This window comes from Ambystoma mexicanum, chromosome 2q (genome assembly GCF_040938575.1).
Source record: "Ambystoma mexicanum isolate Mex_15411 chromosome 2q, UKY_AmexF1_1, whole genome shotgun sequence".
NCBI lineage: Eukaryota > Metazoa > Chordata > Amphibia > Caudata > Ambystomatidae > Ambystoma > Ambystoma mexicanum.
The window spans coordinates 174,266,757-174,294,317 of record NC_090924.1 but is presented as its reverse complement, the minus strand read 5'-3'; the positions used below and the strand labels follow the sequence as shown (position 1 = coordinate 174,294,317).

At 45.6% G+C, this 27,561-nt stretch overlaps 1 protein-coding gene across 1 annotated transcript in view; it reads right to left on the bottom strand.

Annotated features, from left to right (window-relative positions):
• LOC138569260 (ficolin-1-like) overlaps nucleotides 1–27,561 on the bottom strand; it is a 503,449-nt gene that overhangs the window by 366,828 nt on the left and 109,060 nt on the right. Inside the window, exons 4-5 of the mRNA XM_069647091.1 lie at nucleotides 23,276–23,320; nucleotides 21,369–21,404 (exon numbers count right to left, since the gene is read on the bottom strand). Coding sequence (XP_069503192.1) covers nucleotides 21,369–21,404; nucleotides 23,276–23,320 — 81 coding nt within the window. The remainder of the gene's footprint in view (nucleotides 1–21,368; nucleotides 21,405–23,275; nucleotides 23,321–27,561) is intronic.

Genomic DNA, 27,561 nt, shown 5'->3' with positions numbered 1-27,561 from the left:
GATTTATATGGACCCACTTCTCTTCCCTTCCGCCAAACTACCCTTGGGGATGCGGATCTTGTAGGCGACTGGGGAGATCTTGTCTACAATTTGAAAAGGTCACTTCCATGTAGGCAGAAATTTCCGCCGTTTGGCCTGGTTCCTTTGGAAATTGTATAGATAAACCCGGTCCCCTACATTGTATTCTTTCCTAGTAGTCTTCAAATAATAGTGAGTCTTCATGCTATCGGATGATCTTTCTAGGTTTCGCTGAGCATAGGCAAAAGCATGTTGGAGATGTTTCCTTAAATTTTCAACATACTCATGCGTTGTGGAGGCATTGATCAAGGTTTGCTCTTGGGTCAGGTAGAGCAAATGCTGGGGAAGAACCATTCTGTATCCAGTCATCAGCGCAAACGGTGACATTTTATTTGCAGATGAAGGGGTAGATCTGATGGCCATTAGGACCAGAGGTAATCAGATATCCCAACTTGGCCCAGAATCAGCCACAAACTTTTTTAATATGCTCAAAATGGTTTGGTTGAAACGTTCTACTGCACCAGAAGAGGCTGGCCGGTAAGCAATATGTAGCTTCCTTTTAACCTCCAGTATCTCCCTCACTTAGTCATTACTTTGCTGGTGAAGTGGCTAACTCTATCTGACTCAGTCCTTTAGGGTAGACCAAAACGCGAAAAGATGCGGTTAATCATCAGGGCAGTTGCTGTTTCTGCCTTGCAGTTTGGGGCCGGGAGACATTCCACCCATTTAGTAAATAAGCATGTCACCGTCAACGTGTACTTATTTCCCCTAGAGGAGCGAATCACGGGGCCTATGAAGTTGACTTGCAAATCTGACCATGGCAGTGTCATCCCGCTCTTTTGGAGAGGTGCACGGTGTGTGAGGGATGTTGGCTGAAATTGTGCACACACAAGACACCCCTTCAAGTATTGGTCGATATCCTGCCCTATGTGTGACCAGTATACAACCTCTCTTAAGATCTCAAGTGTTGTATCAAACCCCCTATGACTGGCGGTGGCCGCATCATGGACGTGACTTAACATCAGGCTTCGGAATGAGGTAGGGACCACCCACTGATCATGGCCAGCTTGGGATTTCCTAACCAACACACCGTCTTGGATTTGGAACATTTTTGGACATTTCATCAACACTCTAAGGTCCTCTTTCCCAATGTAATCGGTATCCGTCAGGGGAAAGTTCTCAGGGTCCTTAATGTGTTGGTAAAACTTACCAATTATTGGATCCCTCTTCTGAGCCGTATTCAAATCAGCATCTGGGGTCTCCTTACTCCATTGTGCAGTTGAAAGATCATTGCAAGCATTTGTCTGGGACCTAGTGATAGCAGTGACCTGGATTTCCCCCAACAGGGACTCAATCTCTATTAGATCCCCTTGAATGGCCACGGTTTTGGTCAGCTGATCAGCTAAGTCATTTCCAGTTTTGTGTGGTCCCTCTACTTTGGAATGACCCTTGATCTTTTTCCAGTAGATGGTCATCCTGTTCGAGGTGACCAGATCACCAATATTTTGGATTAACTTCCCATGTTTCAAGGGTTTGTTATTAGCACATAACATGCCTCTGATTTTCCAATTAACCAGGTGCTCCACGAAACCCGTTCTGTACATAATCTGAATCTGTGATTATGACCAGTTCGTGGAGTTGATGTTGGACAGCAGTGAGGATGGCTTGATATACAGCCATCAACTCTGCCACCTGACTACTTCGGGGATCAATCTTGTATCCAGCAGAGGGTTCTGGGAAATCATTCGCCCATGCATTCCCTACGCCGGCCACAAGTTCTTTTTCCCCGTTGTTGTCAACATTGTAAGAGCATCCATCCACATAGACAGTGGGTATTCCCTCACACTTGTCTTCTTCAAAGACTTTGTGTGGTGAATTAAGGTATTCCTCCATGTTGTCCTTGATTTTTAGACTTTCGTCCTCGAGACAGTTTTCTCTGGCACAATCATGCAAGTCAGCCAGACCTTGCGCGAGGGGACTCTTCTTGTTTTGGCCATATCTGACCTCCACAGGAAAGCCTTGCATTGACAGAATCCAGGAAGTAATTCGGGAATTACTCACATTCCTGGCCCAGCTTCTGTCACTTTGGAGATATTGCAGAGGCTGGTGTGGAGTCTCCACTATGATGTGTTCCCCCTGGATAAACGGGCGGTAATTCTTCAATGCCCACACCGTTGCCAGGAGTGCCTTCTCACAATCGTTGAATTTTTCCTCCATGGAGGATAAAGTTATGCTCACATAGGAGATTGCTTTATTGACATTGCCGTGCTTTTGATATGATACTGCAGTCAAGCATGTATTAGAGAACCCTGTCTCCAAGAAAAACTCCTTGTTTCTGACAGGGTAAGCTAGGCAAGGCGCTTGTGAGAGGCTTCTTTTGAGCTGTCTTACTGCTTTGGATTGTTCTGGACCCCATTCCCACATGACCCCCACTTCAAGAGATGAATCAGGGGTCAAGTGATCTTTGCGTAGCCCTCAAGGAACTTTCTGCTGTAAACAGTCAGTCCAAGGAGGCTCCTTAGTTCCTGCAGAGTTGTGGGGTCTTTCAGTTTCTGAATTGCTTCCACTTTCTTTTCCTGGGGACAGAGACCCTGTGGAGTAATCTCATGCCCCAAGAAATTAACACGGGTTCTACACCACTGCGCTTTCTGAAAGGAAAATTTTGCTCCGGCGGCCCTCAACTGTGTCAGAACATAACGGATCTCTGCTATGTGTTCCTCCACAGATGAACTTTTGATGAGGACATCATCTACATAAGCCATGTTACCCCTTACACCCAGGTCGGGCATGGCCTTGTGTAGGAAAATATTGAATTAATTGCCGGAGTTGGGGTATCCGAAGGGAGTTCGGGTCCATATGTACTGCTGGCCCCCAAAAGTAAAAGCCAGTTTGTATTGGTCCTCCCTACTGACAGGCACAGTCCAGTATCCATTGGTCAGGTCTATTGCAGTGAATACCTGTGACCCCTGGATCTGGGCCAGCCCTTGGTCAATGTAGGGAAGAGACCATCGGGAAGTATGGACCCGTTTGTTGAGCTCCCTAAGGTCGGCGCAGAGTCACCACTGGCCGTTTGGCTTCAATATTCCCAACACCGGATTATTGAAGGTGCTGTGTACTGGACGGATTATCCCCCGGGACTCAAGGTTCTTAATTATTTCAGTAAGGGACTCCATGGATGCGAGTGGCAAACGATATTGCTTCACAAACACTGGAGTCATGCCAGGGTCCGTGGGAAATGTTGTTGTGTGGATGCCGGTGCGACCACAGTCCTATGAGTCTACCGCAAATAGATCTTGTAAATCCAAGAAAACTTGTTTCAACTTTTGCTTCTGTTCCAGAGTCACACAGGCATCAGCTAGGTTGACTCTCTCTTCAACCATCTGCCTGAAGCCTGGAAAGACTTCTGGTTTTTCTATCTCAGTGGCCTCCTCCAGCTGGGTGGAGAAGTCCCTGGTCAGGGTGCTGATTTGGACTAGAGGCTTCAGGTGGGAAAGGCAGCCCTCATGGACCTGGAAAATCACCTCATCCCCTCTGAAGTCACAAGTCACATCTTCCTTACCATAAGGGCAGGAAGTGTACCCCAGGAAGTTCCCCCCATGCCGGGTAAAGATCCTGTCTGGTGTTGTGTTCTCATCACTGTCACTGTCAAAACAGTCCTTGGGGATTGGTCCTAACAGTTCATTTCCTAAATCAATGGAGAAATGTCGGTCATCAACCGCCATTCCTATAATAGTGCCTGCGGCTAGAGTAATACTCTTTAAGTCGCTGTTATCCACTTCTATTGGAATGGTGTCATGTTCTATGTTGACTAATGGTGTTGGGTTTACCCCCAACCGTTGCTGTTGGAGAGACGCATTTAGATGAATATAAGCATCAGGGTTTTTAAATTTGTGTCCTCTTTTAACTTTCACTTCCAGGGAGAATTGTTGGGTCCTTTCTGGGATGGTGACTTCCTCTTTAATCTGAATTTCAACTGCATAAGGTAGCAATTGAGCTGACCTAAATGCTTTTTCTGGATCATAAAAGCCCATGGGATTATCCACTAATCGGGACCAAGCTTTGAAGTTTATTAGGTCCAAACTAATGGCAAATCGATTGAGAATGTCACTGCCTAAGTAAAAGGCGGCAGTGACGTCTCGCACGACCCAACAATTATGGACTATGCTCTTGGTGCCAATGGAGATTTTGAGCATACACCTGCTTGGCAGGAGATGTTTGGAATTGGGTGTTTCCAGATCTATTTCCCATTTGTCTATCAGTTTGAATGTGGGAATGGCTGGATCTTTCGGGAGTTGGCGGAACATGGCTTCGCTGATGAAGCTCTTACCGTTGTTCACACACACTCGGGCGTCATTTAACTGAACAGGGATGAACAACTGCTCTCCAATTCGCTGAATATCAGCCAGGCTCTGAGCTGATTTCACATCTTTCTGGACTATTGGAGTGGGAAGGTCTGATTGTGGATTAGTAAAGAATTTCAGAGTGTTTCCTTCCAGTGTGGATTACCACCTTAAACTGGAAGGAAGGTTGATTTTCAGAAATAGAGAGGACCCCCCATCACCGGTCTGTTGTCCTACTGCTATTACTGTCACATCTGGAATTTGGTTGTTCTGTAAGTGAAATTCTACTTGGTCAGATTTTTGTTCAACCATGTGGCATGTGCCGTTTAAACTAACATGGTTGACACTCTGTTTTAATTTGATTGGTCGGCTAGTCTGGGTCCAGAGGACCTTGTTTATGCAATCTATTAGGGGTGACAACCTTCTCAGGAGGTCTTTGCCTAGTAAACAAGGGGTGTCCTCTGGAGTCACTACTATGACCGGGTGTTTCACCTTGTGTCGCCCAATTTTAATGTCCAAATCCGCAGTCCCCTCGACAGGAATTTCCTTCTCGTCAAAGTGCTGAAGTCGTCCAGGAAGAGAGGTGAGAGGAATACGGTAATTCTCCCCCCTTCCTGCATTTAGTTCATCAAAGGGTCTTCTGGACAGAAGGGTAGCTTGGGATCCAGTGTCCACCAGTGCCAAGATTGTACCCTGCCTCTGCACTTGAACCGGGGCATAGTATCTTCCCTCCTTCTCCTCAAGGGGGCACAGATAATGCACATTTTTGGACACTGCTAATTATTTTGTTATGGACATTGCGAGAGAAGAGATTTGGGCAGAATTCTGTGGAGAGTCATGGGAATCTGCAAGAAAAAGTTAGCAACTGGAAATCAGAGCCGTTGTGGGTTTGATGCTGTTGGTTCTGGGATGAGATGATGGGCGGCGCTAGCTCAGTCCCCACATCTACCCAGTCTTGATTTGGATCCCTTGGGACCCATTTTTCTTTGGGAGGAGTTCCCCCATCTCTGAAGGAGAAGATCCTTTTCCCAGGATCTTCTGAGGACCCCTCCCGCTAAAAATGGAAGATCTGTACCTCCTCCACAAAATGAGTCTGTTTGGGTCCTTTGTTTCTCCTACCTCCTCTCTGCTCCTTGGGTGGCAGACTTTCAGGGGTAGGAGATTTTGTTTCCAATTCCTGGGTTTCCAGGGGTTGTTTACAAGTGGGGAAGGAAGCTTCCTCCCTGGGAACCGGTGGGTTATCGGGGTGCTGCCCCCGTCATTGTTCTGGAGCACCAGGCTCAGAGTTTGGGGCATTCTGCACCGGCATGCTCATCTGAGGGTTCTGTTGACCCCTCAGCATGTGACCCAGATCTGTGCCATATTTTGGACCTGGCGCTCTAACTGTGAAACCCACTCAGGCTGATACGGGGTTCTGTTTTCTCCCCTGGGCTGTTCCCGGGAAGGGTAGCTATCCCTTCTGTGGTAGTAGCCTGGGTTGGGAAGATATGGGTACCCCTCCACCCTTGGCCTCCCCTCTCCCGGATTAAGTGGTCTGGGCTCAGGGAATTGGGGAAAGAAGGATGGATGATTATGGGGTTGGAAATTGGGTGGATACCTGGGAAAAAAGTTCTGCCCAGTATTTGGGGAATTTCTGCCCTCCTGGGGCAAGTTGGGAGGGGAGTTCCCTGGGTTAGGTGCTTGGCTGGATCCCCCCACTTGGGCCGGAGGAGTCTACACATAACCCAGGATGGGTCGGTTTCCCTTGTAGTGGGGACTTACATAGTCAGGGGAGCGAGGGACCCCATTTGTGGGACTACCTCCTTGACTCCCTGTCTGTGACTGGCCCGAGGGCCTTCTGGGCTGAGAATTATTCAATGCAGGCAGGTTTTTAGGCCCCCCCATCTCCAAATCCAAAATGGGGGCAACCTTTACCTCTGCCACCTTGGCAGCAGCAGGGGTGCTGGTCGGTTTGGGGCTTTTCTGGGCGTTATTTTTATTTTCTATGGGCTTCTGCATCTCATAGGTCCGGGTAGCCTGTTCAATGACCAAGTCTAGTGACCTTTTCTCGTGAAAATCTCTCACTAGCTGGGTCATTATGTATTTGGGTAAGGCATGGAAAACATATTTACAAACTCTTTGCTGTCCGTGCACACCCTTCTGGTAGTCTGCGCAAAGGCACACTTCAATTCCTGCACAAATTCTTGTGTGGCCTGATCCTCCCCACATTGCAAATTGTAGGCTGCCTTGCGAGCCTCTTGGGGATTCTGGTGAACAGAAAAATGTTTCAAGATGGCTGCCCTATAGGTGAACCATCTTGAATGGTTTTGGTCCTCCAGCCCCGCAAAGAAACTGGAGTATTCTGGGGCGAATGTCCATTTTACATGTTATGTTCCGGCCATGGAAGGTTTGGCATAGATGGTCCCTTTCCCGACTTAGGTGATCGATCTATGACTAGAACCGTTACGTACGGTCTAGTCTTCTTCCAAGACGGCCGCTTCCAGGCAGCGTTTCTATAACAACGCACTGAAATCTAGGTTCAGTGCGTTGTATCGCTCCCACTTCCTGTTTTGGCTTTGGTACTCTTGTTCGAGTGGCCAGCTGTTCGCTCTTGGTCCTGGTTCTGCTTGCGGGAGTTTCTCCGGCTTCCACACCTCCTCACTCTGTACCTCTCGGCCCGGCTTCTTCCCTTGCCTTCTTCCCTCGCTCCCACTCTCTCTCATCCGGCTTCGGTTGAGTGCTCTCCTTCTGCTCGCCTCCGGCTCCCAGTGTCTTCTCTGTTTGGGCCGCAGGATTCCTATCCTTTCCTGTGCCTCTGCACACACTAAAGCCCCTCTAGGTGTTCATCCCTATACCTCGCTCTATTCTGTCTTCCTCTTCCTTCTGCCTTTCTCTATTTACAATTACCTTCCACTGAGCTTCCCCCTGAAATTGGATAATTTCAACGGTCTGCAGTATCTCAACCGCCGGTCTGATCAAGCTCCACGTTCAGCCTGTGTGCTTCAGGGTTTTTTGGTGCCGCAGAAGCTTTTTCCCTGGATTCTCGGACGGGGTTACTGGGGGTCCCTCTTGGCGGGGAGTTCCTCAGTTGCCAAGGTGGCCTCCAGTGGAGCCCGTCCCTACCTCCACGATAAGAAGGTAAAGGGACAAGAAAAGAAGACCCCAACGGCTACTACTAGAGGAAGTAGAGGGACCTCACGAACATTGAACACATCTTCAGGAACCTCAGGTGAGGAGGGGTCACGGGAGAGAGACCTAGCCGTTAGCAATCACGACAGTATACAACACCCAAAAACACCTATGGCTACCCTGGAACAATATCAAGAGTTGGTGGTTGCCATCCAGGGACTCACAGTGCAAATCCAAAACATGCAAGCAGAGAACAACTCTTTGAGACAACAAGTGGCCGCCCGCAACGAGGATAGTGGTGACCTCCCCCCGATGTCGTTTGGCAAGTATGATGGAAATCCCAGGTCATGGAAGGAATTTATGGATGGCTGTAAGGTGTACTTCATGTTTAGACCAAAGACCTTCGAGACAGATAAGGCGAAGGTGGGTTTCTTAATCTCAAGATTGGTGGGGAATGCGTTGGCATGGGCCACTCCACTAGTGACTAATAACGACCCGGTCTTACAGAATTTTGATCAGTTTTCGCAACAGTTTCAAGCAAGATTCGATCGCCCTGAGGTGGTTTTTGCTTCATATGAGGCTATGTTGGACGTAAGGTAGGGTGGTGCTGACATCCAAACTTATGTTTCCAGATTTCAGAAGTTGGCTACCGAGTCTGGATGGCCTGATTCGGCACAACAACCATCTTTAGGAGGGGTTTACACAAAGAACTCAAAGATGAACTAGCACGGGTATCACAACCTGGTTCGTTCCAGGAACTGGTTACCTTAACCCTACAGATCGAATATCGGCTGAATGAGAGACGTCTTGAGAAGAGACGGCAACGGGGTTACTCTCCCTTGAATGACCCTCCTCCAGCAACCAAGGTAGTACCTAAGCCGGAGTCTGTATTTGAAGAACCTATGCAGATTGGTTCAGCCAGGGGCCCGCTGACACCTGAAGAAAGGCGAAGAAGACGTGAATTGGGTCTATGTATGTACTGTGGGTCATCTAAACATTTACTCCGTAATTGTCCCAATGTGCCTCCCCGGAAGAAGGGAAACGCTACACCCCGAGTCTGTGCAGGGGCGACGTCGGGGGAAACCATCGAAAGCCCTGCGATCACACCCAAGCCTCAGGTGTAGCCGAGGATTCTCGCTTGATGGTTTTCCAGGTCCGATTACAGTTGTCTACCGAGAAGTCTGTGGAGATTTTGGCGATGTTGGATAGCGGCGCGGCAGGGAACTTTGTGGATAGGGTCTGGGCTAAGGATCAAGGAGTTCTCTGTCAGACTAAACACCGAGCCATTCCAGTCGAAAGAGTTGATGGCACGCCTCTCGTTTCTGGACCCATAGTTTCAGAGACCAAACCTCTATGGATACAGATGGGAGATCACCAAGAAAAGATCAGTTTTGACGTGATAAGAGCGGCTCATTTCCCCATTATACTGGGGATCCCTTGGCTCAGAAAGCATAACCCCTACATTGATTGGTCCCTCAACACTCTAAGATTTGACTCTGAGTTTTGTCATGAAAACTGCCTCAGTAAGCAGGTACATGAGAGACAGGAGGGGCGAGGTAACACTCTACAGACTAAGGTGTCCTCAAGCATTCTGCTGGTATACCAATGCTATTCTGAAGTATTTGAAGACAAGGTTCCACGCCTCCTGCCACCCCACAGACCAGAAGACTGCTCCATCGAGTTACAGGAGGGTGCAGTGGTGCCCTTCGTAAGAATGTTCCCTTTATCTCTTCCAGAAAGGAAGGCCCTTAAGGAATATCTGGAGGAGAATCTGGAGAATGGACTGATCCGGGAGTCACGATCTCCTGGTGGGGCCTCCCTGTTCTTTATACCCAAGAGGGGAACTACAGAGCTAAGACCCTGCATTGACTATAGAGGTCTCAATAGGATCACCTGTAGGGATAGATATCCAATGCCACTGATAAGAGATATCCTGGAGGCGGTGCAGGGGTCACGTCTATTCACCAAGTTGGACCTAAGGGGGGCCTATCATCTCCTTAGGATTAAGGAAGGAGACGAATGAAAGACTGCTTTTACGACTCCCCTAGGCCATTTTGAATACAGGGTGATGCCTTTTGGTCTGGTCAATGCCCCCGCAATATTCCAAAGATTTATGGATCGTATATTCTCAGATTTACTATATCGATCCTTAGTTGTTTATCTTGATGACATCCTTATGTTTTCTGTACATCTGAACGAACACATCCAGGTGGTAAAGGAGGTTCTGAGACGTCTCCAAGAGAATCAGCTCTTGGTGAAGCTCGAAAAATGTCAATTTCATGCTGACTCTATCCCCTATTTAGGTTTCATCCTATCCAATAAAGGTGTCAGGATGGACCCAGGGAAGATTGAAACCATATTACGACGGCCAGAACCCAGGTGTATCAAGGAGGTTCAAAGGTGTTTAGGGCTGGCAAATTTTTATCGTCGATTCATCCCTCACTTCTCTAAGATTGTTCTACCACTCACTGCACTATTGAAACAAGGGGTTAGGTTTCTGATGGACTCTGACGCAATACAATCTTTTCAGCATCTCAAGAGTTTGTTTACTTCTGCTCCCATTCTGGTCCAACCTGACCAGACACGTCCCTTTGTTTTGGAGACCGATGCGTCTGAGAATGCCATTGGAGCAGCCCTGCTCCAGAACTCTGAGGACGGAGCGGAACATCCGGTAGCTTATTTTTCCAAGACATTGAGCCCTAGTGAAAGAAATTACTCGGTATTGGAGAAGGAACTCCTGGCAATGAAGAAAGCCTGTGAGGAATGGAGGCATCTCTTACAAGGATCCCTTGAGCCCTTTGTCATAAGAACTGACCATCGTAATTTGCGGGTGCTGCAACAGATGGAGTGCACCAACGCTAGACATGCTAGGTGGGCATATTATTTTTCTCAATTTGACTTACAGCTTACGTATCTACCAGGCTCTCAAAACATCTTGGCAGATCCTTGTCTAGAAGCTGGGAAGTTTCTTCTGAGACACAGTCCAGAAACGAGCTGCTACTTGCCAACAAGACATTTATTTCAGTGGTTTCTAGTTTTCTGCAAGCAGTGCAAGAGGAAATTCAGCGCAGCAACCGTATAGACCCAAATCTCCTTCTCAAAGACGGACTATTATATCACGACTCAGCTTTATTCATCCCAACACATAATCTGAGGACGCAGGTGCTGAGGTTGTGCTATGAGTCTCCCCTGGCAGGACCTAAGGGCCTGAGGAATACGGCGGAATTGGTGAAGAGGCTTTTCTGGTGGCCAACCATGTCTCAAGATGTCAAACAATACGTGTTCTCTTGTCCTGTATGTGCTGTTAACAAACCCCAAACTGGTAGACCTTTGGGTCTGTTGCAACAACCGGAGGTACCCTCTCAGCCCTGGGAACACTTGTCTACTGACTTTATTGTGGATTTGCCACCCTCGGAAGGTCACAGAACCATTATAGTCACCGTGGATTCCTTTAGTAAGATGGCCCACTTTATCGCACTTGCAGGACTCCCAACAGCTCCAGAAATGGCAACAGTATTTCTTCGTGAAATAGTTCGACTGCATGGGTTACCCAAAACTGTACTTTCAGACCGAGGGTCGCAGTTTACATCACGATTCTGGGCTTCCTTGTGTAAACAATTAGGAAAACAGAGAGCACTATCATCGGGATTCCATCCACAAAGCAATGGCCAGACTGAGAGGCTGAATGCCACCCTCAAGCAATACCTCAGAAGTTTCTGTAACAGGGAGCAAGACAACTGGACATCCTTGTTACCCTTGGCAGAATTTTCGTATAATAACACATATCATTCTGCCATAAAGATGAGTCCGTTTTTGTGCACCTATGGATTCCACCCTTCCCATGTACCAGGCCTTCGGAAGAACTGTTCAGACTCTCCCACCGTGGGCAGTTTATTGGAAGCAATTCGATCCACCCAAAGGATGGCCCTGAAGGCATTGGAGGACAGCCGCAAGAATACCAAGGAGCGGGAAGATCGACATAGACGAAGCAACCCGGAATGGACACCCGGCACTTTGGTTTGGCTTTCGACCAAATACCTACCTCGATGGTTACACCTTGGCAAATTCGCTCCTAAGTACCTGGGTCCCTACTCGATAATCAAACAAGTTAACCCAGTGGCATACCATCTTCGACGCCCCCAGAAGATGAAGAGAATTCACCCCGTGTTTCATACTTCCCTGTTAAAGCCTTATGTGCCGGATCCCTACCAGAGACCCAGAATCCAACCAAGGATACCTCCTGTCTCGGAGCCGGAGGAATATGAAGTGTCTCATGTTGTGGACTCCAGATATTACCGGGGGTCCCTACAATATCTGATTCATTGGAAGGGATACTCAGTGGCGGAACGTACCTGGGAACCCTGTCATCACATCCATGCACCTCGTCTGTTGCGATTGTTCCACAGAAAACATCCTGGCAAGCCGGGGGGGACCCCGAGGAGAAGAGGTCATACTGTTATGTTACGGCCATGGAAGGTTTGGCATAGATGGTCCCTTTCCCGACTTAGGTGATCGATCTATGACTAGAACCATTACGTACGGTCTAGTCTTCTTCCAAGATGGCCGCTTCCAGGCAGCGTTTCTATAACAACACACTGAAACCTACGTTCAGTGCGTTGAGCCACTCCCACTTCCTGTTTTGGCTTCGGTACTCTTGTTCGAGTGGCCAGCTGTTCGCTCTTGGTCCTGGTTCTGCTTGCGGGAGTTTCTCCGGTTTCCGCACCTCCTCACCCTGTACCTCTCCGCCCGGCTTCTTCCCTTGCCTTCTTCCCTCGCTCCCACTCTCTCTCATCCGGCTTCGGTTGAGTGCTCTCCTTCTGCTTGCCTCCGGCTCCCAGTGTCTTCTCTGTTCGGGCCGCAGGATTCCTTTCCTTTCCTGTGCCCCTGCACACACTAAAGCCCCTCTAGGCGTTCATCCCTATACCTCGCTCTATTCTGTCTTCCTCTTCCTTCTGCCTTTCTCTATATTACAATTACCTTCCACTGAGCTTCCCCCTGAAATTGGATAATTTCAACGGTCTGCAGTATCTCAACCACCGGTCTGATCAAGCTCCACGTTCAGCCTGTGTGCTTCAGCGTTTTTTGGTGCCGCAGAAGCTTTTTCCCTGGATTCTCGGACGGGCTTACTGGGGGTCCCTCTTGGCGGGGAGTTCCTCAGTTGCCAAGGTGGCCTCCAGTGGAGCCCGTCCCTACCTCCACGATAAGAAGGTAAAGGGCCAAGGAAAGAAGACCCCGATGGCTACTACTAGAGGAAGTAGAGGGACCTCACGAACATTGAGCACATCTTCAGGAACCTCAGGTGAGGAGGGGTCACGGGAGAGAGACCTAGCCGTTAGCAATCACGACATTACATCCTGGATGCAGCTACTGCTCTCCTTCAAATGGAAAGTCTCCATCATTTGCTCGTAAAGCTCCAAGTGTTCCCAAACAGAATATTTGGCGTTCTTGTGATAAGGAGTGATGACACTCCTTATTGCCTTAATCTGTTTTAAGGGGTCCTTAAGCAAGGCCCTTTTTGCCTTATTGGCCTTTTTGGTTCGGGTAACCCTCGTCCATTCATCCTCTGACTCAGATGCACTGCTCCCAGAGGTGCCCGTCTGATCTTCCAGGTTTTCCCCGATTCTGCAAGCCTGGGAATGGCTGGCAGAATGTGGGGACCTGGTCTCCTGTGTCCTGTGACGCTCAGAGGAGTCTTCAGATCCCTCCTTACTGCCAGGATTTGATGGGTACCCCCCCCACTGACCTAACTGGGCAGAGGTTTTCAGGATGCCCTTAGTGGGCCTACTCTCCTGGGGTTCCCCACTAAATTGCACTGTACTTAGGTGCCCATACCCGGATGCCCGCCCATCCAGTCCTGGGTGGTACTGGCCTATGAGCCCCATACTTTTGGCTGGATAGTAATCTGCCATCCCTGTGGCCCTGTGCTCATGTGCGCCAGGGGACATGGGGGTGGCAGAGTCCAGGGACTGGGAGAGGTGAAGGCCTCTGGTACTAGTGCTCCTGAGGTTATGCTCAGGTCTTTCACTTTCCCAGCGAACCTCATCTCTATCAGCCCCTGCTCCCTGTTGCCATGCAAGAGCCTGTGCTTTCAGTTCCTCAGTCAAGGCCTTACTAGACTCTATCAGTCTCTCCTGCATGGCTACCTGTTGCTGGAGCCTATCATTGTCCTGGCAGAGAGCCTCATTCTCTCTCTGTGCTTCCTGGTTAGTCTTGGAGTACTGGGCCAGTCTTTGCTGCAGGAGGGTTACCTCCTGAGTCCCATCCCTACTGGCCTGCTCCTTTCTTGCCAGAGCATTTCCACCCTCCTGGTGTGCTCCAACAAGTTTGGATGCTCTTTTTGGAGGTCACCCAGTCCCTGGAGGGCCAGGTGATTTTCTTCAATTTTTCTTTTTAAGTGGCAGACTTCCTGGCCTAAGGTGTCCCTTTCCTGACTAAGAGCCTGCATCTGTGCCGCCAGGTCATCCCTCTGCCTATGAAAGGCACCAGCTTTCTGCCGCTCATCCTCAAGTTCTGTCTGGGTATCCAGGTCTCTCAGAATCAGTTTGTTGCTTTCTGCCTTCTCCCTATCTAGGTGGCTTTGCAGGGTGACTACCTGCTCTGAGCATGCCCTATTGAAGTCCAGTTGTTGCTCCAGCTTTTTCTGGCTCTGCAGTAGGGCGTCCAAACCTTCTTGGTACTCCTTCTACAAGGCTATAAATCTGGTATCCTGGTCAGACTTTTCCTGTTGCAGGATACCCATATCCTCTTTTATTTTAATGATATACTGCCTACTATCATTTTCTGACTCCTGGCTCCTCTGCAGCCTCTGCTCGGAAGAGACCAGGTCAGATTGGGCCTTCTCTAATGCCATATGCTGCCTATTCGCCAGATCTTGGCCTTCAGCACATTTGTCCTGTATGGCTCCCATATATAAATACAAATATGCCGCTATCGTAACAATCTTGTTGTGCTCATCTTTGGCCTTAGGGGCCATGTATAGTTTGCTCAGGGCCACGTGTAAGGGACCCTGGCTCCCATATATAAATACAAATATGCCGCTATCGTAACAATCTTGTTGTGCTCATCTTTGGCCTTAGGGGCCATATATAGTTCGCTCAGGGCCACGTGTAAGGGACCCTGATCTTTCCAGCTATCTAACCCAGTCACATTGACCTGTTGTGTGATCGCCTGCAGCCACACATTCTGGTCCTGTTCACACCATTCACCTCTCAGAAACAGTTTATGTAAAAGGTGCTCTCTAGCTATCTTCATATCTACCAATGTCGTCATTCTGGAAATCGATTTCCTTCCTGACTTAGAGAAGTTTGTATTTTATTTTGCAAAACAGACCGTCTCCTTAGAGCGTCCTTCTTTTGAGGGGTGATTTTACAGTGTAACACAGCGTGGTGATCCAACAGGATTTATGTATCCTGTCAGTTAGCACACTGCATTAAGCTGCACAAGTGGTAGTTCTAATCCAGACGTCCCGGCTCGAGCCCCCACTCTGTTAAGCGACTTCAATTCAGCACTCCAACTAAGTCAATGCCTAGTCTGGGATGCCAAAGGGAAGCCCTTATTTATATATTTTTATGACAAGTTCATAGATCTGGATGATCTGGATGATAAACCCTTGTATAACGCCCCTCTCTTGGAATCCCCTTGACCTCACTGAGCCAAGTAGTAGGATTGTTTTGCAAATTAAAAGATTTATTGGAAAAATTACACAAGATATATATATATCACACTTTTATAAATAAATTAATATTTGATAGCACACTTATGAATATGACAGTGATCAACAATGGATAGTATTACACTAGAACACTTTTTTAATTACATAGGAGTTGGTATAGGGAGGATAAAGTAGCTGAGAAAGCTTTTATGGGTTCAAGGAAATGCAATGATGGAAAAGAATGCAGCACAGAAATAACTGAGATGGTTTCCACAAGAGATAATATGATCACTTTTTCTTTTGACAATTCACTCTCCCCCTATGCAATATAAGGAGATGGAAGGGGAGCACACAATTTTCAGGAATACAATCAAGTGCAATACCACTTCAGTTCCCCCCTAGCAAGCTTAGAGCAACAGGGATGATTTTAAAACACAGGCAAAAATACTTTAAATGTGATTTGCAAAGAAGTGAAAATACACTAAAAATGATTTTAATTCCCTATAGGAGATTCAGGGTAGGTGATAGCTACTTAAGATTGGTTCAGGTCAACACTATCAGTGATTCATGAGGGATTATCAGGTTGAAAACGGATTTCAGCAGCTGCAAGTAAAAGACAGCTATTTTTGACAGGTGAAGAAGTTTGAGTCAAATTGCAATTTGTGGCACTTTTTCTGAGTGCGTCGAGAGCGATTACGGAAAGACTATGAGGAGTAGAAAGTCGGTTTAGGGCTTGTTGGAAAGCTGAGGATTTTAGCTTTAAAAATCTAATTCCTAGCAGGTACGGACGATTTTGTGGATATAGATTTTCAGAAATAAAGTAAGATCCAAATGACAAATGACAGTTTCACAGGTTTGAAGTCACAGAATAGACACACGATTTCTATGCAGTTCTAAATAGGTTCAAATGGTTTGAATTAGATTATTTTAAACTAAGAGATTGGTTTTGCACAGCTCTGGCTGGATACTCACTCCTAATTTTGGAAGGAATGGGCCTCGTCACAGATCTGGTCAACAGGTTTATCTGCGGTTCTCTCTGCTCTGCTGGTCTGGATCTCTGGTTCTGGCAAAAGTTCTGGCACTGCACTGCAGTCTGGTCTGGGTCTGGTCTTCTATCGGCGCTGCACAGCGGTCTGGATACAGCTCTGCTTTCTGGGATCTGGCACAGGGTTCTATCCAGAATCAAACAGCTTGCCCGGCGTTGACTATCAGGTTGCAAAAGATTTTGAGGCCTCCTGAAAAGGATTCCGCTTGTGGATTGGCCCCTCTGCTTTAAGTTCTGGATCTGGTCCTTCTGGATATTGTCTGGTCTTGCAAAGTGCTTTGCAAGAAAGTGGAAAGAGCAGTCTCTACCTGGGTCTCAGTAGCTCTTTTATGTCTTTTGAAAGTGGGTGGGAAGGCTGACTTTCTATGCCCAACCCGCTGAGGATCCTGATAGGCTATAGGATTCTCTGTCGCCTGACTGGGGAACAGAATTGTGAGTCATCCGGCATCCTTTTTATGGCTAACAGAAAGAACACTCCCCTTGTCACTTTGCATACAAATCTATTTTTGACTTAAATGCATATTTATCTATGCACAATTTTTCTAATATTATATGTCCAGTTATCATATTTTCGGTAGTGCCAATCCATCCGATCCCTGTCTTTGTAATATGTTGTGTTCACTTCTGACAGAATTCTGCCCTTTTCATCCAGAACACAACCTCTAAACTTTTCCAAAATTTACACAAATGTGTGCAAGGAATACGGGCATGAGATTTTGAAGTGTCAGATTTTTGACATACACACTTTTGGAGTAATACCCTATTTTCCGCTACTACCCCCCAGAACATACCACAGAGTCCTAACACCTCTTAAAATGTGCACAGAAAAATCACAGGAATAATGATATTATTGATATAAGTTTTGAAGATTATGTATTATGAATTATCCATCTTTCTAAAATTATGCTCTGGCCCAGACGGATGTGGTTTCCCAAAGCCATGGGGGAATTTCTGGTTTGTCCACTTCCCTCAAGCTCAGCTGGCTCACAGAGGCAGTGCCCCTCCCATTTCCTTCCAAGAGGAAGCCATTTACAACCCCTGATTTAGCATTTTCCTGAGCCAAGGAAAGTTCATTGTTCTGTTTCCTGCAGTCCCAGGTATTCCTCCCTGATTCAATCAGAGAGGTGTGATCTCCTTTTGGTGGGGGCAGCAGAATGCAGCCAGGCCTGTGAATGCAGTTGCTGTGCAAGTTTCAACTCCTGTCGGGGGTAGTTGCCAGGCAGGATTCAATCCCTTTAAGCCAGGCTTCAGCCAAATGTCACTTTTGTTCCCATTTTTCTTCATTCAAATCAAACTTACAATTTTGACACATGCAGCTTGAACGCTGATTCTAAGTTCAAAACTATGACATTTAAACAGTTGCAACCTATGTGACACTCCAAAGTAAATCACTCATTTATTTTAAACATTTCGATTTTAATGGCTTTAAGTCCAATTTCGCTTAAGCTGCTGACATCCAAAGCTCAGCCAGTTTTGTTATGAACATTATTTTAGGCTCTTCATCTTTCCAGATTTGGTATGCACACAAGACTACATTCTACCAGATGTCTGCTGGTGTTCAGTAAGATTTTTGAATATCTTGCAATGTTTGAAATAGGCATTTTGAGCTTGCATTTCAGAGAAACAAATGTGATTTCAAAGCGCTTTTTGAGCTAACAGGCACTGCTGTTTTTCCTTTGGCACCACGTTTCACTCATGGCGCTTCTGGCCCATCATGTTCGCACTGGTGGGTGGCAGGTCAGGCGACCATTTTGGTGTGCGCAAAACTGCATAGTATTCCTGGATTCTGGCGCAAATGTGGGCTTTTCAGCCATCTTGGATTTTATAAGCCCACAGCATCAAATGTTGTAGCATAATAGTTCAAACGCAGGTCAAGAAACCTGACAGCAACCATAGAATGTGAGTGTTTCGCTATTGTGTGGTCTCTGAAGAAGTTTAGACCATACTTTTATGAATCTAATTTTGTGATTCAGACTCACCACCAACCCTTGAGATGGTTAATGCAGGTGAAGGGGGGACATCCTAAATTGTTAAGATGGTCAATCAGCCTACAGGGGTTTGATTTTACCATTGAACACAGGTCAGGGTGTAATCACCAAAATACTTATGGTCTCGCCAGAATGTTTGACCGACTGGAGTAAGGAGATTCATCCAGGGGTGGATTAAATCCTCCTGTCCCTTAGTCTGGGGGTGACAAGTGTTAGGGAGAATTCTCATAAATGTGCTAATTCCCTTCACCTTAGAGACACCCAGCAAATTTGCTGGTTTTTGAGGACTTAATTGGCCTTCTTATAGTGAAATGTTTTCTAAATGATTGTGTAATAAATTAATAAGTGTTTTTACCATGAAACCTTGAGTATAAGTGTTTACTTGAACCACTGTGATTGAAAGTCCTCTGTGTAACTACTTGTACTGCTCACATTCACTCTTGAGATCAGCCTGGTTGCTCAGCATGCTACCAAACACTGTGTGGTACAGACTTATACCAAAGGATGGTTTGGCTAACACCTGTTGTCCTAATTGTGTGTAGTGGTCCCAGAAGGTACTTCCTGCAATTCTGCCTAACAGGGAGGCCTGTCTTTTATAGGCAAAAGGCCACATGGAATTGGATAGAAGCAATGCTGCTTTAAGGGGACCAATTCCTGTCCTTGTGACAAATGGCCCTTGACTCCTGATGCCATACCCAGGGTTCCAACTTGCTCAGTAAGTGGAGGGGACAGGAAGGAGAGAGAAGCCCAAAGAAAAGTAAGATGACGGAACGCATCCTCAAACACACCTCTGTTCCCTGCCTGCCCTATATACACCGCTCCTCCAGCCTGCAGCTTCAAAGGCTCTGTGCAACCTCCTAGTGTGAGGCAGGCCTATCATATGAAATTGCCTCTATGAAGCCAAACTCCCAGGAGTGCTCTTGTTGTGAGTTGCTGTGCCTGGCAGGGAGGAGTTAGCTTTCCCCCCAGAGCATCAACACAGGCATGCATCCTGTCTTTCATCCCATTCACTGTAGTGCAGAAAAGCAGGTGTTTGGAATCCTCAACACCTCTTATGGAAGGTCTGAGCTCACAGGGTTGCCATTGCTATGCTTCACTTAAATGCATCCTCTGCACTGCAGTGGCTTAGCCGCTACAGCAGCTACCAAACAGGGCACCTGTGACCTCTGAACGTGTTCTGTGTTACTGGAGAGCAGGCTCTGCAGAGCTGGTACAGGAGGGCACAGGTTTACACTTTGTTTTTGGCCAGGAGTTTATTGAAACACAAGTGTGATTATCAGACCACTCTTCCTGAGATGGATTACCCATATCATTTTCTTAATAAATATAAAAAGTTGGGGTTTGTACAACCTTGCTAAATGGCAATCCTTCACACATTTCCGATCCTGAGTATATTTGCAGAGGTTTATAGTCATAATGTCGACAAAAAAATGTCGACAGACAAAAATGTCGAAAAAATAATGTCGAAAATAATAATGTCGACATTCTATACTTTTAATGTAAAAAGTCATAATGTCGAAAAAAAAATGTCGACATTTTTTTTTTTGACATTATGACTATAAACCCTTAAAACTATCAACACCTCACCCAACACCCCCCTGCCACCCCCCCCCCCACACCCCCCAACCACCCTTTCACCCCTCATACTCAACACATACCAATTATTTATTTATTTATTTATTTATTTATTTAATAATTAAATAAATAAAAATTGTATTTACTATGGGGGGGTCCCCCCCCAACCCCCCCTCACCCAACACCCCCCTGCCGCCCCCCCACACCCCCCCAACCACCCTTTCACCCCTCATACTCAACACATACCAATTATTTATTTATTTATTTATTCAATAATTAAATAAATAAAAATTGTATTTACTATGGGGGGGTCCCCCCCCCAACCCCCCATCACCCAACACCCCCCTGCCACCCCCCCACACCCCCCCAACCACCCCTCATACTCAACACATCATATATATATTTATTTATTTATTTATGCATACACTAAATTAATGTCGAAAAAATATCGAATAATGTCGACATTTTTGTTTGTCGACATTATTGTTTTTCGACATTAATTTGTCGACATTTTGACTGTCGACATTATTGATGTCGACATTATGACTGCACACCATTTGCAGACTAAGTCTTTCCATATGTCCTTATTAATTTGACAATTAACCACAACACTATGTAGGTAATTATCGGACACGTCCAACAATTCAGTGTTCCAGTGTGTTGCGAAACTGGGATACTGTAGTGGTCATTGTTAGCTCAGTAATGACTAATCCAGTTTCTTAGTATGGTCCTGCTAAATTGATAATGCAGTGTACCGAAAATAGCAGCATAGGGTGCGTTTGGGGACTCCATGGTTTCAAAGAAACAGTGACAATATTTGAAAGATGCTGCGGATTGTGACAGTGATGGAATGGGGACCTATGCTGGGATTGGGAGGCCCATCTTATAACACACACCACGCTAAGAATGTTATCCATGACAAATGGGGAACTTCCTGGAGCACACTACATCATGTAAATAAGATGCAAGGGGCTGGATTTACAAAAGCGTTTTGCAACAGTGCAATACCACTGACACATTCTTTTTTAAATCAGGCCCAAGATGTATTAATAAGAATAATAAGAATAAAAGCAGTACCAAATTGCACATATTCAGTGCACTATGCGTGGCTTAAACAGAAGGAGCACTTTAGTGCAACATTCTATAACAATCTTTCACATTTTCTCAATTTTCCTCAAAATGACTAATCCTAAAACAAAGCCTCAACCATGTTATAGACACATTCTTGTTCCCAGAACAGCTGATTGGCACAAGGGCCTCTGGACTGATGCAGGAGCTCTTGTAGATGACCTAGAAATGAATTCTTGGATAGCTATCACTTCGCCGTGGGACACACGCCAAATGAAAGACGTAAGTCCACGCGTGATAGATTGACGTCAATATCCTTTAAACATCTTTAAGCACTGTATTAATGCAAATATGATCGACATAAATGTTAGCAAATTAAGTTCAAATATATCTCCCACTGAGGTACATATTTTGCAGCCCTAATTGATATTATTTATTTTAATATCCGACAAAATAAAACTTTCACAAGCCGGGGAAGCAAATGACTTTGCCATCTTGGGTGGTTGCATCCAAATGAAACTACTTTTAACATAAACCTGATAGTTTTAGTGGATTCAAATCACAGCCCCTCCTACCTTTTTGTCCTTCGGTTCCAGGCATACCGGCTGTTCCTGTGCAAAAACGAAATCAAGTGGGAAAAAAAAGATCTTTTTAAACATTTTCGTTGTATTTTGCAGCTAATGCAATATTGTGAAAATAATGAGGAAATGACACGTGAATTGTAAACAATTAATTGCAATGGAAGACTTTATGATCAGTTAATTTTCAAGCAAACCACAATTGATTTCAACTCGTTGAAACATGGTTTTGTTTAATCAATGTTGATGTGCCATTCCAATCGGGATTGCAAGTCTTGGTACAGTTTCTTTGGTGGTGAAGTGTAGCAATTTTCAATCACATCCACATATTTGAAATGACCTAGTGCAGCATTTAGAAGCCTCGCTTTCCTTATTTCCTTCACTAGTGCTGCAATTAGCTTGACTGGAAATGCTTTGCCATTGGGGCAAAAGTAGCACTCCGATGAAGCAAGGCGATGCTTTGGCGTTTACCACATGCTTCCGGGGCAGAAAGAGTGAAGGTCCTCTCTATAGGTTCAAATCTGAATAGCCCTGCTACACTTTTGGGGAAGATCACTGATTGGACAGGACAAGTGCACCATTGGTGTCACAAAGCCCCATTTGCCTCAGTGGGTGCCTTACACACTAACATTAAATACCAAGAAAGGGGGATCAAATGTGATTATACCCCTCTCTTACCTGGCAGCAGGAATATCCCAGTGCTACTATTTAAACAGCTGCTTCAGTGCATCTTATTTTTGAATTGATAATAAGGCACAAAAGGAACATGTGGTCTCTGTACGATTAATCTATGACAAAGGTCTCCAACCTTTGACTCTCCAGATCTTTCGGACTACACTTCCCATAATATGTGGCTATTTACTGTGCACTTTAGGGAGGATGGGAGCGGCAGTCATAAACATCCAGAGAGCCAAAGGTTGCAGACCCCTGATCCATCATGAAAAGGAAACATTGCTTCATGCTGAGTTGGTTTTCGAAAGGACTTAAGCAGTCTGTTATGTATTTCACATAGAGTGGTGCATCTGAGCTGATAAAGCAGTCTATGGGAAAAACCGATACCAGGAGTGTACAGAGGTGTCAGGGTTCAGTGGAACAGGCACAATGCTGCAACAAGGATGGTGTGTATGGTCAAAAAGGATTGAGTATAATTATATTCTTTAAGAACACAGCCACACTAACAGTGTCAGCCATGAGCATTTGGGTGGCTCTTCAAAGCTACTAGATGAGGTAAATAAGAGGAGAATTGCAAAGAAAAAATAAAAGCAGCACGACATGGGAAACCACTACTGTACTGTACAAGGGAAAAAAGGAGTTCCGTGATTCAAAGTTCGACAACTGTCCCAAATCACAGAGATTTGCTGGATGTCACAAACAGATTAATCCTGTGAGAATCATCACAGAGCAGCAGATTGAAGACAGGATCAATTGACGCACTGCTGCAAGAGCTCACATGGGGACACAGCTCCATTTAGCCATACCTAAAAATGTACTCTTGGATAACTATCACTTTGCCGTGGGGCACACGCCAAATGAAAGACATAGGTCCACGCGTGATAGATCAACATGTCCATATCCTCTAATCATCTTTAAGCTCTGATTTGATGCAAATATGATCGACATAAATGTTAACAAATCAATTCCAAATCTGTCTCTCATTGTGGCACATATTTGGCAGCGCGAATTGATGTTATATATTTTAATATCCGACAACATAAAGCTTTGACAAGCCGGGGAAGCAATTGACTTTGACACCTTTGGTGGTCCCATCCAAATGAAACAAATTTTAACATAAGCCTGATAGTGTTAGTGGATTAAAATCACAGCCCCTCTGGTTTTGCTTCCATATTGAACTTTTTTAACATATAAGTGATATGTCTAATAGATAAAAGATAATAGTCTCTCACCTTTCTGTCCCGTGGATCCCGGCATGCCAGGTGCTCCAGTGCTACCTATTGAGAGACAATCACATGAAACAAATGATGCCCATATTCCTGGCTACTCAGGAAGATCACACCAGGAAACTGCAAACTCTCAAAGACTGTGCGGGTTCTGTGAATTCTAGCAACACGCTCCCCACACAAGATGCATATCATTTCCATCAGTTCAAGCACACTATACATGCTTCCACATGAAATGCACACACTTCCGTTGATTCAAAGTTGGTGTACCATTCATTTCATGTTACCAATTCAAACTAAACGTACATTTAAACTTGCCTAATTTACTGCGCAGAAGCCACACATGTGTTGAACTAATTCTGCAGAAGGCGAGAAAGTAAATACTTTGCTTTTACTTTGAAAGTAACACTCAGACATCCTGTGTAACTGATTGCAGGCCAGATGCAACAGCGCCCTCCCTTAGAGGTATACCAATGAACTGCCCTGCTATTCTTTTGAGAAGATCACATATTGGATAAGACAAGTTCTCAACATGGGGGGAGAAGGTGCAGGGACGTCATTTCACCAAAATGCCAGGGGTAGCGGAAGTGACATCACACAACCCTGGACCCCTGATGACATCACAGGAAGTGATGTCATTTGACCCCGCCCCGAAGTGATAGCGCGGGTAGCGATGGAACACATTTCACCCGTTGACAAAACAGGAGGTGGCATCACATAGCATTGTACACTACGAAAAATATAGTTACGATATCACTATGTGCTGGATCGCCATATGTATCATTAAGATCAGTGTGTGTAGGCCCTTATTACCAAATTACTTTGTATGCAAGCCGACGTCCATGACCAAATGATAATGATGTGTTATTATATAGCACTTACGTTTAAGTGCTTTATATAGACAAAATATACACCCAATATCACCCAACCTGTGTTGGTACTCATTTATCAACCTCAGAAGGATGAAAGGCTGAGTGAGGCGTATAAGAACTGACTAAATCAAATGAAAGAAACATTTAATGAGCCTAGCAATTATTGTATAGAATTCCAGAAAGACACATTATTTGGTATTCCTATTCTTTCTTATTTGGGGCCAGTGCTGAAAGTGATAAATTTGTGGCACCCCTGTTCTTATTTTTCTTATTTTTTTTAAGGGGCCTGACCAAGAAAGCCAGCCTCCCCAGAAGTAAAGAGCCACAGGCCAGGAGCTTGCATTACAAAAAAAAAAATATTAATAATAATAATAATAATTCTTTTTTTCTTTTTTTTTAGAGGTCACAAGGGAGACCTCTGGCGACCCCTAAATGACGTCCCTAAGAAGGTGGGGGTGAAATTCGATTAAATTCTTTTTTTAAAACTGGCGACAGGAACATCCCCACTGTTCCTCTTTGTAACAGATGTTGAGGTATTTCTGACGTGTTTCTTTGATAACAGAACACTGAAAGAAACTCCATGGCTGCTGCACAATTAGCCTATGATGGAAAGGAAAGATTTCATAGTAACAAAGTGCCTTTTGGTCTGCAGGAGAACAATGACGATTAGTGGATAAACCGCCTACTCAGCCTTCACACTACTACAACCAAAAGTGATCCCAATCCTAAAAGAGGAAGAGGCAGAACCACCTGCTTTGCCTTTTGTGACATGGGCATACTCTTTGAAAGGATGTGAATCAGAGGCAGTAGATAACGAAACAGCAATAGTACAGGGTTCCAATGTGAAAAGATGTTGAACTAAGTTTCATTGAAAATTGTAGCTAAATATTCATAACCCCCCTGTACAAGAGTACAGAAAATGCAGTACAAATAGTAAAGAAAATGCAGAAATAAATATGTGTAGGCACTCTAGATACTCACTCACAAATATATGTTCTTTAGGAAAAAGATGCAACAAAGGTCTTAACCAGTCATGTGGACCCCGAAAAATGGAACAAAGGGACAGGTGCTCTCAGTAGTACCTGATTCCAGTTCTTAGGCAGTTTGGTGGGGTCAAACCACAAGTCTTCGAGATGCAATGTGAGAGGGTTGAACCAGTTTGAAAGTTGCAAGCATTGGTTTGAAGATGTGAACAGGGCGCCAAAGCGGCATCGTTGGTCCTGAGTCGGCCCTAAGGGTGTCTAAAGTGGTTTGAAGCCTTGCCAACATGGGTATTGAGCTGGTTTGAACACAGTGTGAATATAGTTCAAAGCTGTAGAGGTACAGTCAGACATCGTCACTCCAAGCTCCACCCCTATGCTGCCTATATGTTGGGAATCAGAGATGACAACATGTGCAGTCCCAGTCAATATACCAATACCGCAGAGAACCTTCGAGACAAAATATCCAATGAGGAAACCCTACCTAAATGTACAGAGATATAGTATTCTTTTGGATGAAGTGCTGGAAGAAATGTGCATTTGAATTAAGAAGGAACCTGATGACGTCACATGAAATAGGAGTTGGCGTTGAAAGATTAAAAGAATATTGAGGCTTAATACCACATAATAGAAATAAGCCAGTCATGAGTACTTAGGTACCAGTACACTTTATTTGAGCAGAACAGCTGTCTGGCTCTCAACACCCTGCAATGTATGGAAGCAGACACCGTGAGATGAGAGAGTGCTGGACATTTCAAACACATGAGTATTTATACATTTTTCTCACAATCCCGGACACATCGTCCAGCCCCTCTTCGTGTGCAGACATCTTGTGCCATGTATATCGATCCCCCATATCAAATACCATCGAGTTAGCCCAGATCCTATCTATTGTAACTTTGCATACAGTGTTACGCTTGCCTAGCTCTCTACACTTTCTATGCTGTAGTCTCCTAGTTATTGGTGTTGTTTCATGCAGAGTTACACCACAGCGGCCAGTCCTGGCTGTTGACTTAGACTGACTATCTGTATTGTATCTAACTCACCCTGCATTACTCTTGTGATTTGCACATCATTCCCACGCGACCTGTTATGCTCTCAGCTTGTTGATGAGCATTATATTCTGTCTCGGTTTAGCCATGAGCTCCTTGTTCTAGCTAAATGCATGTGTTACCTTTGCATACCCTGATTACCATGCCAGTGCCTACTATGCTGTAATATTTGAACAATTGCTTCGCACATATGCTCCCCTAACTGGCATACTTCATCGCCGTGCTCACTTAATTCTTACTGTCTGTGGTTTCCCTCTACACACGCCACGCTGCCTAAAGTTACTAGCAAGATCCTTCACAAGATCTCCAGCCTTCGCCCCAACACTATCACCACTGTGCTAATCCTTGTACTCACTCTATCCTATTAAGACACACAAAATCGTCGCTTGCATGCTTCCACCACCGCACCACATCACTCTTGCTCTCCCCCTACACGCAAACCATGTCGATTCACACTCCCACTCAAAAGCCAGTCCATTCACACACAGCTAGCGCATGCTCACTGCTTTGCAGACTCACTAGACTCAGAGGCCGCACTCAAACACTTGAAATCAGCTGCCATCCCACAGCCACGGCATCCTGAAATCTTCGCCTAGGATCGCGCTCCACCCACAATTGCACCATTCACATTGAATGCGCCCCCACACCTAAACACACACCTATGCTGCCACGTACACCCCTCATCTCTACGCCACCCACTACCCCAGACACAGCCAGTATCCATGCCATCACCAAGACAAAAACTGTACCTACACCACACTTGAAATGTGCTCTTTTAAACGTTTGCTCACTTCCTGCACATGCCCTAGAAATATACAATCTCCTAGAGAGTCACAACCTTGACCTGTTGGCCATCACAGAAACTTGGCTGCATGAAGCATCAGGTCCCACCATTGCTCTTGCTCTCCCACCAGGTTATACCATCTTCAGACAAGACAGACAACCACGCAGAGGAGGCGGAGTAGCTCTCATCTTCTAAGAAGCACTCTCCCTCAGACCCTTCATTCACCCTTGGGCAAGCAACTCAGACATACCATCTGTTAAACTTGCACTGTCCTCTAATAGCACCATCAACATTCACATACTATATTGCCCCCCTGGCCTCCCATCAGATTTCCAGGGACACTTCCTCCATCTACTTAGCGATAACATCAAAGGCTCTACTACGACTCTACTTCTTGGAGACATAAACCTAGGATTCAATGACTCTAAAGACAAAGCTGCCACTACCCTCACCAAGGAACGTAAAGATTTAGGATTCACACAAAAAGTCTCATACCCCACACACACCAAAGGCTGCACCCTTGATTGGGTTGCTGACCATAATTGCCACACCTCCATCATTGCTATCTCAGCGATGCCATGGACCGATCACAATTGTATCCATT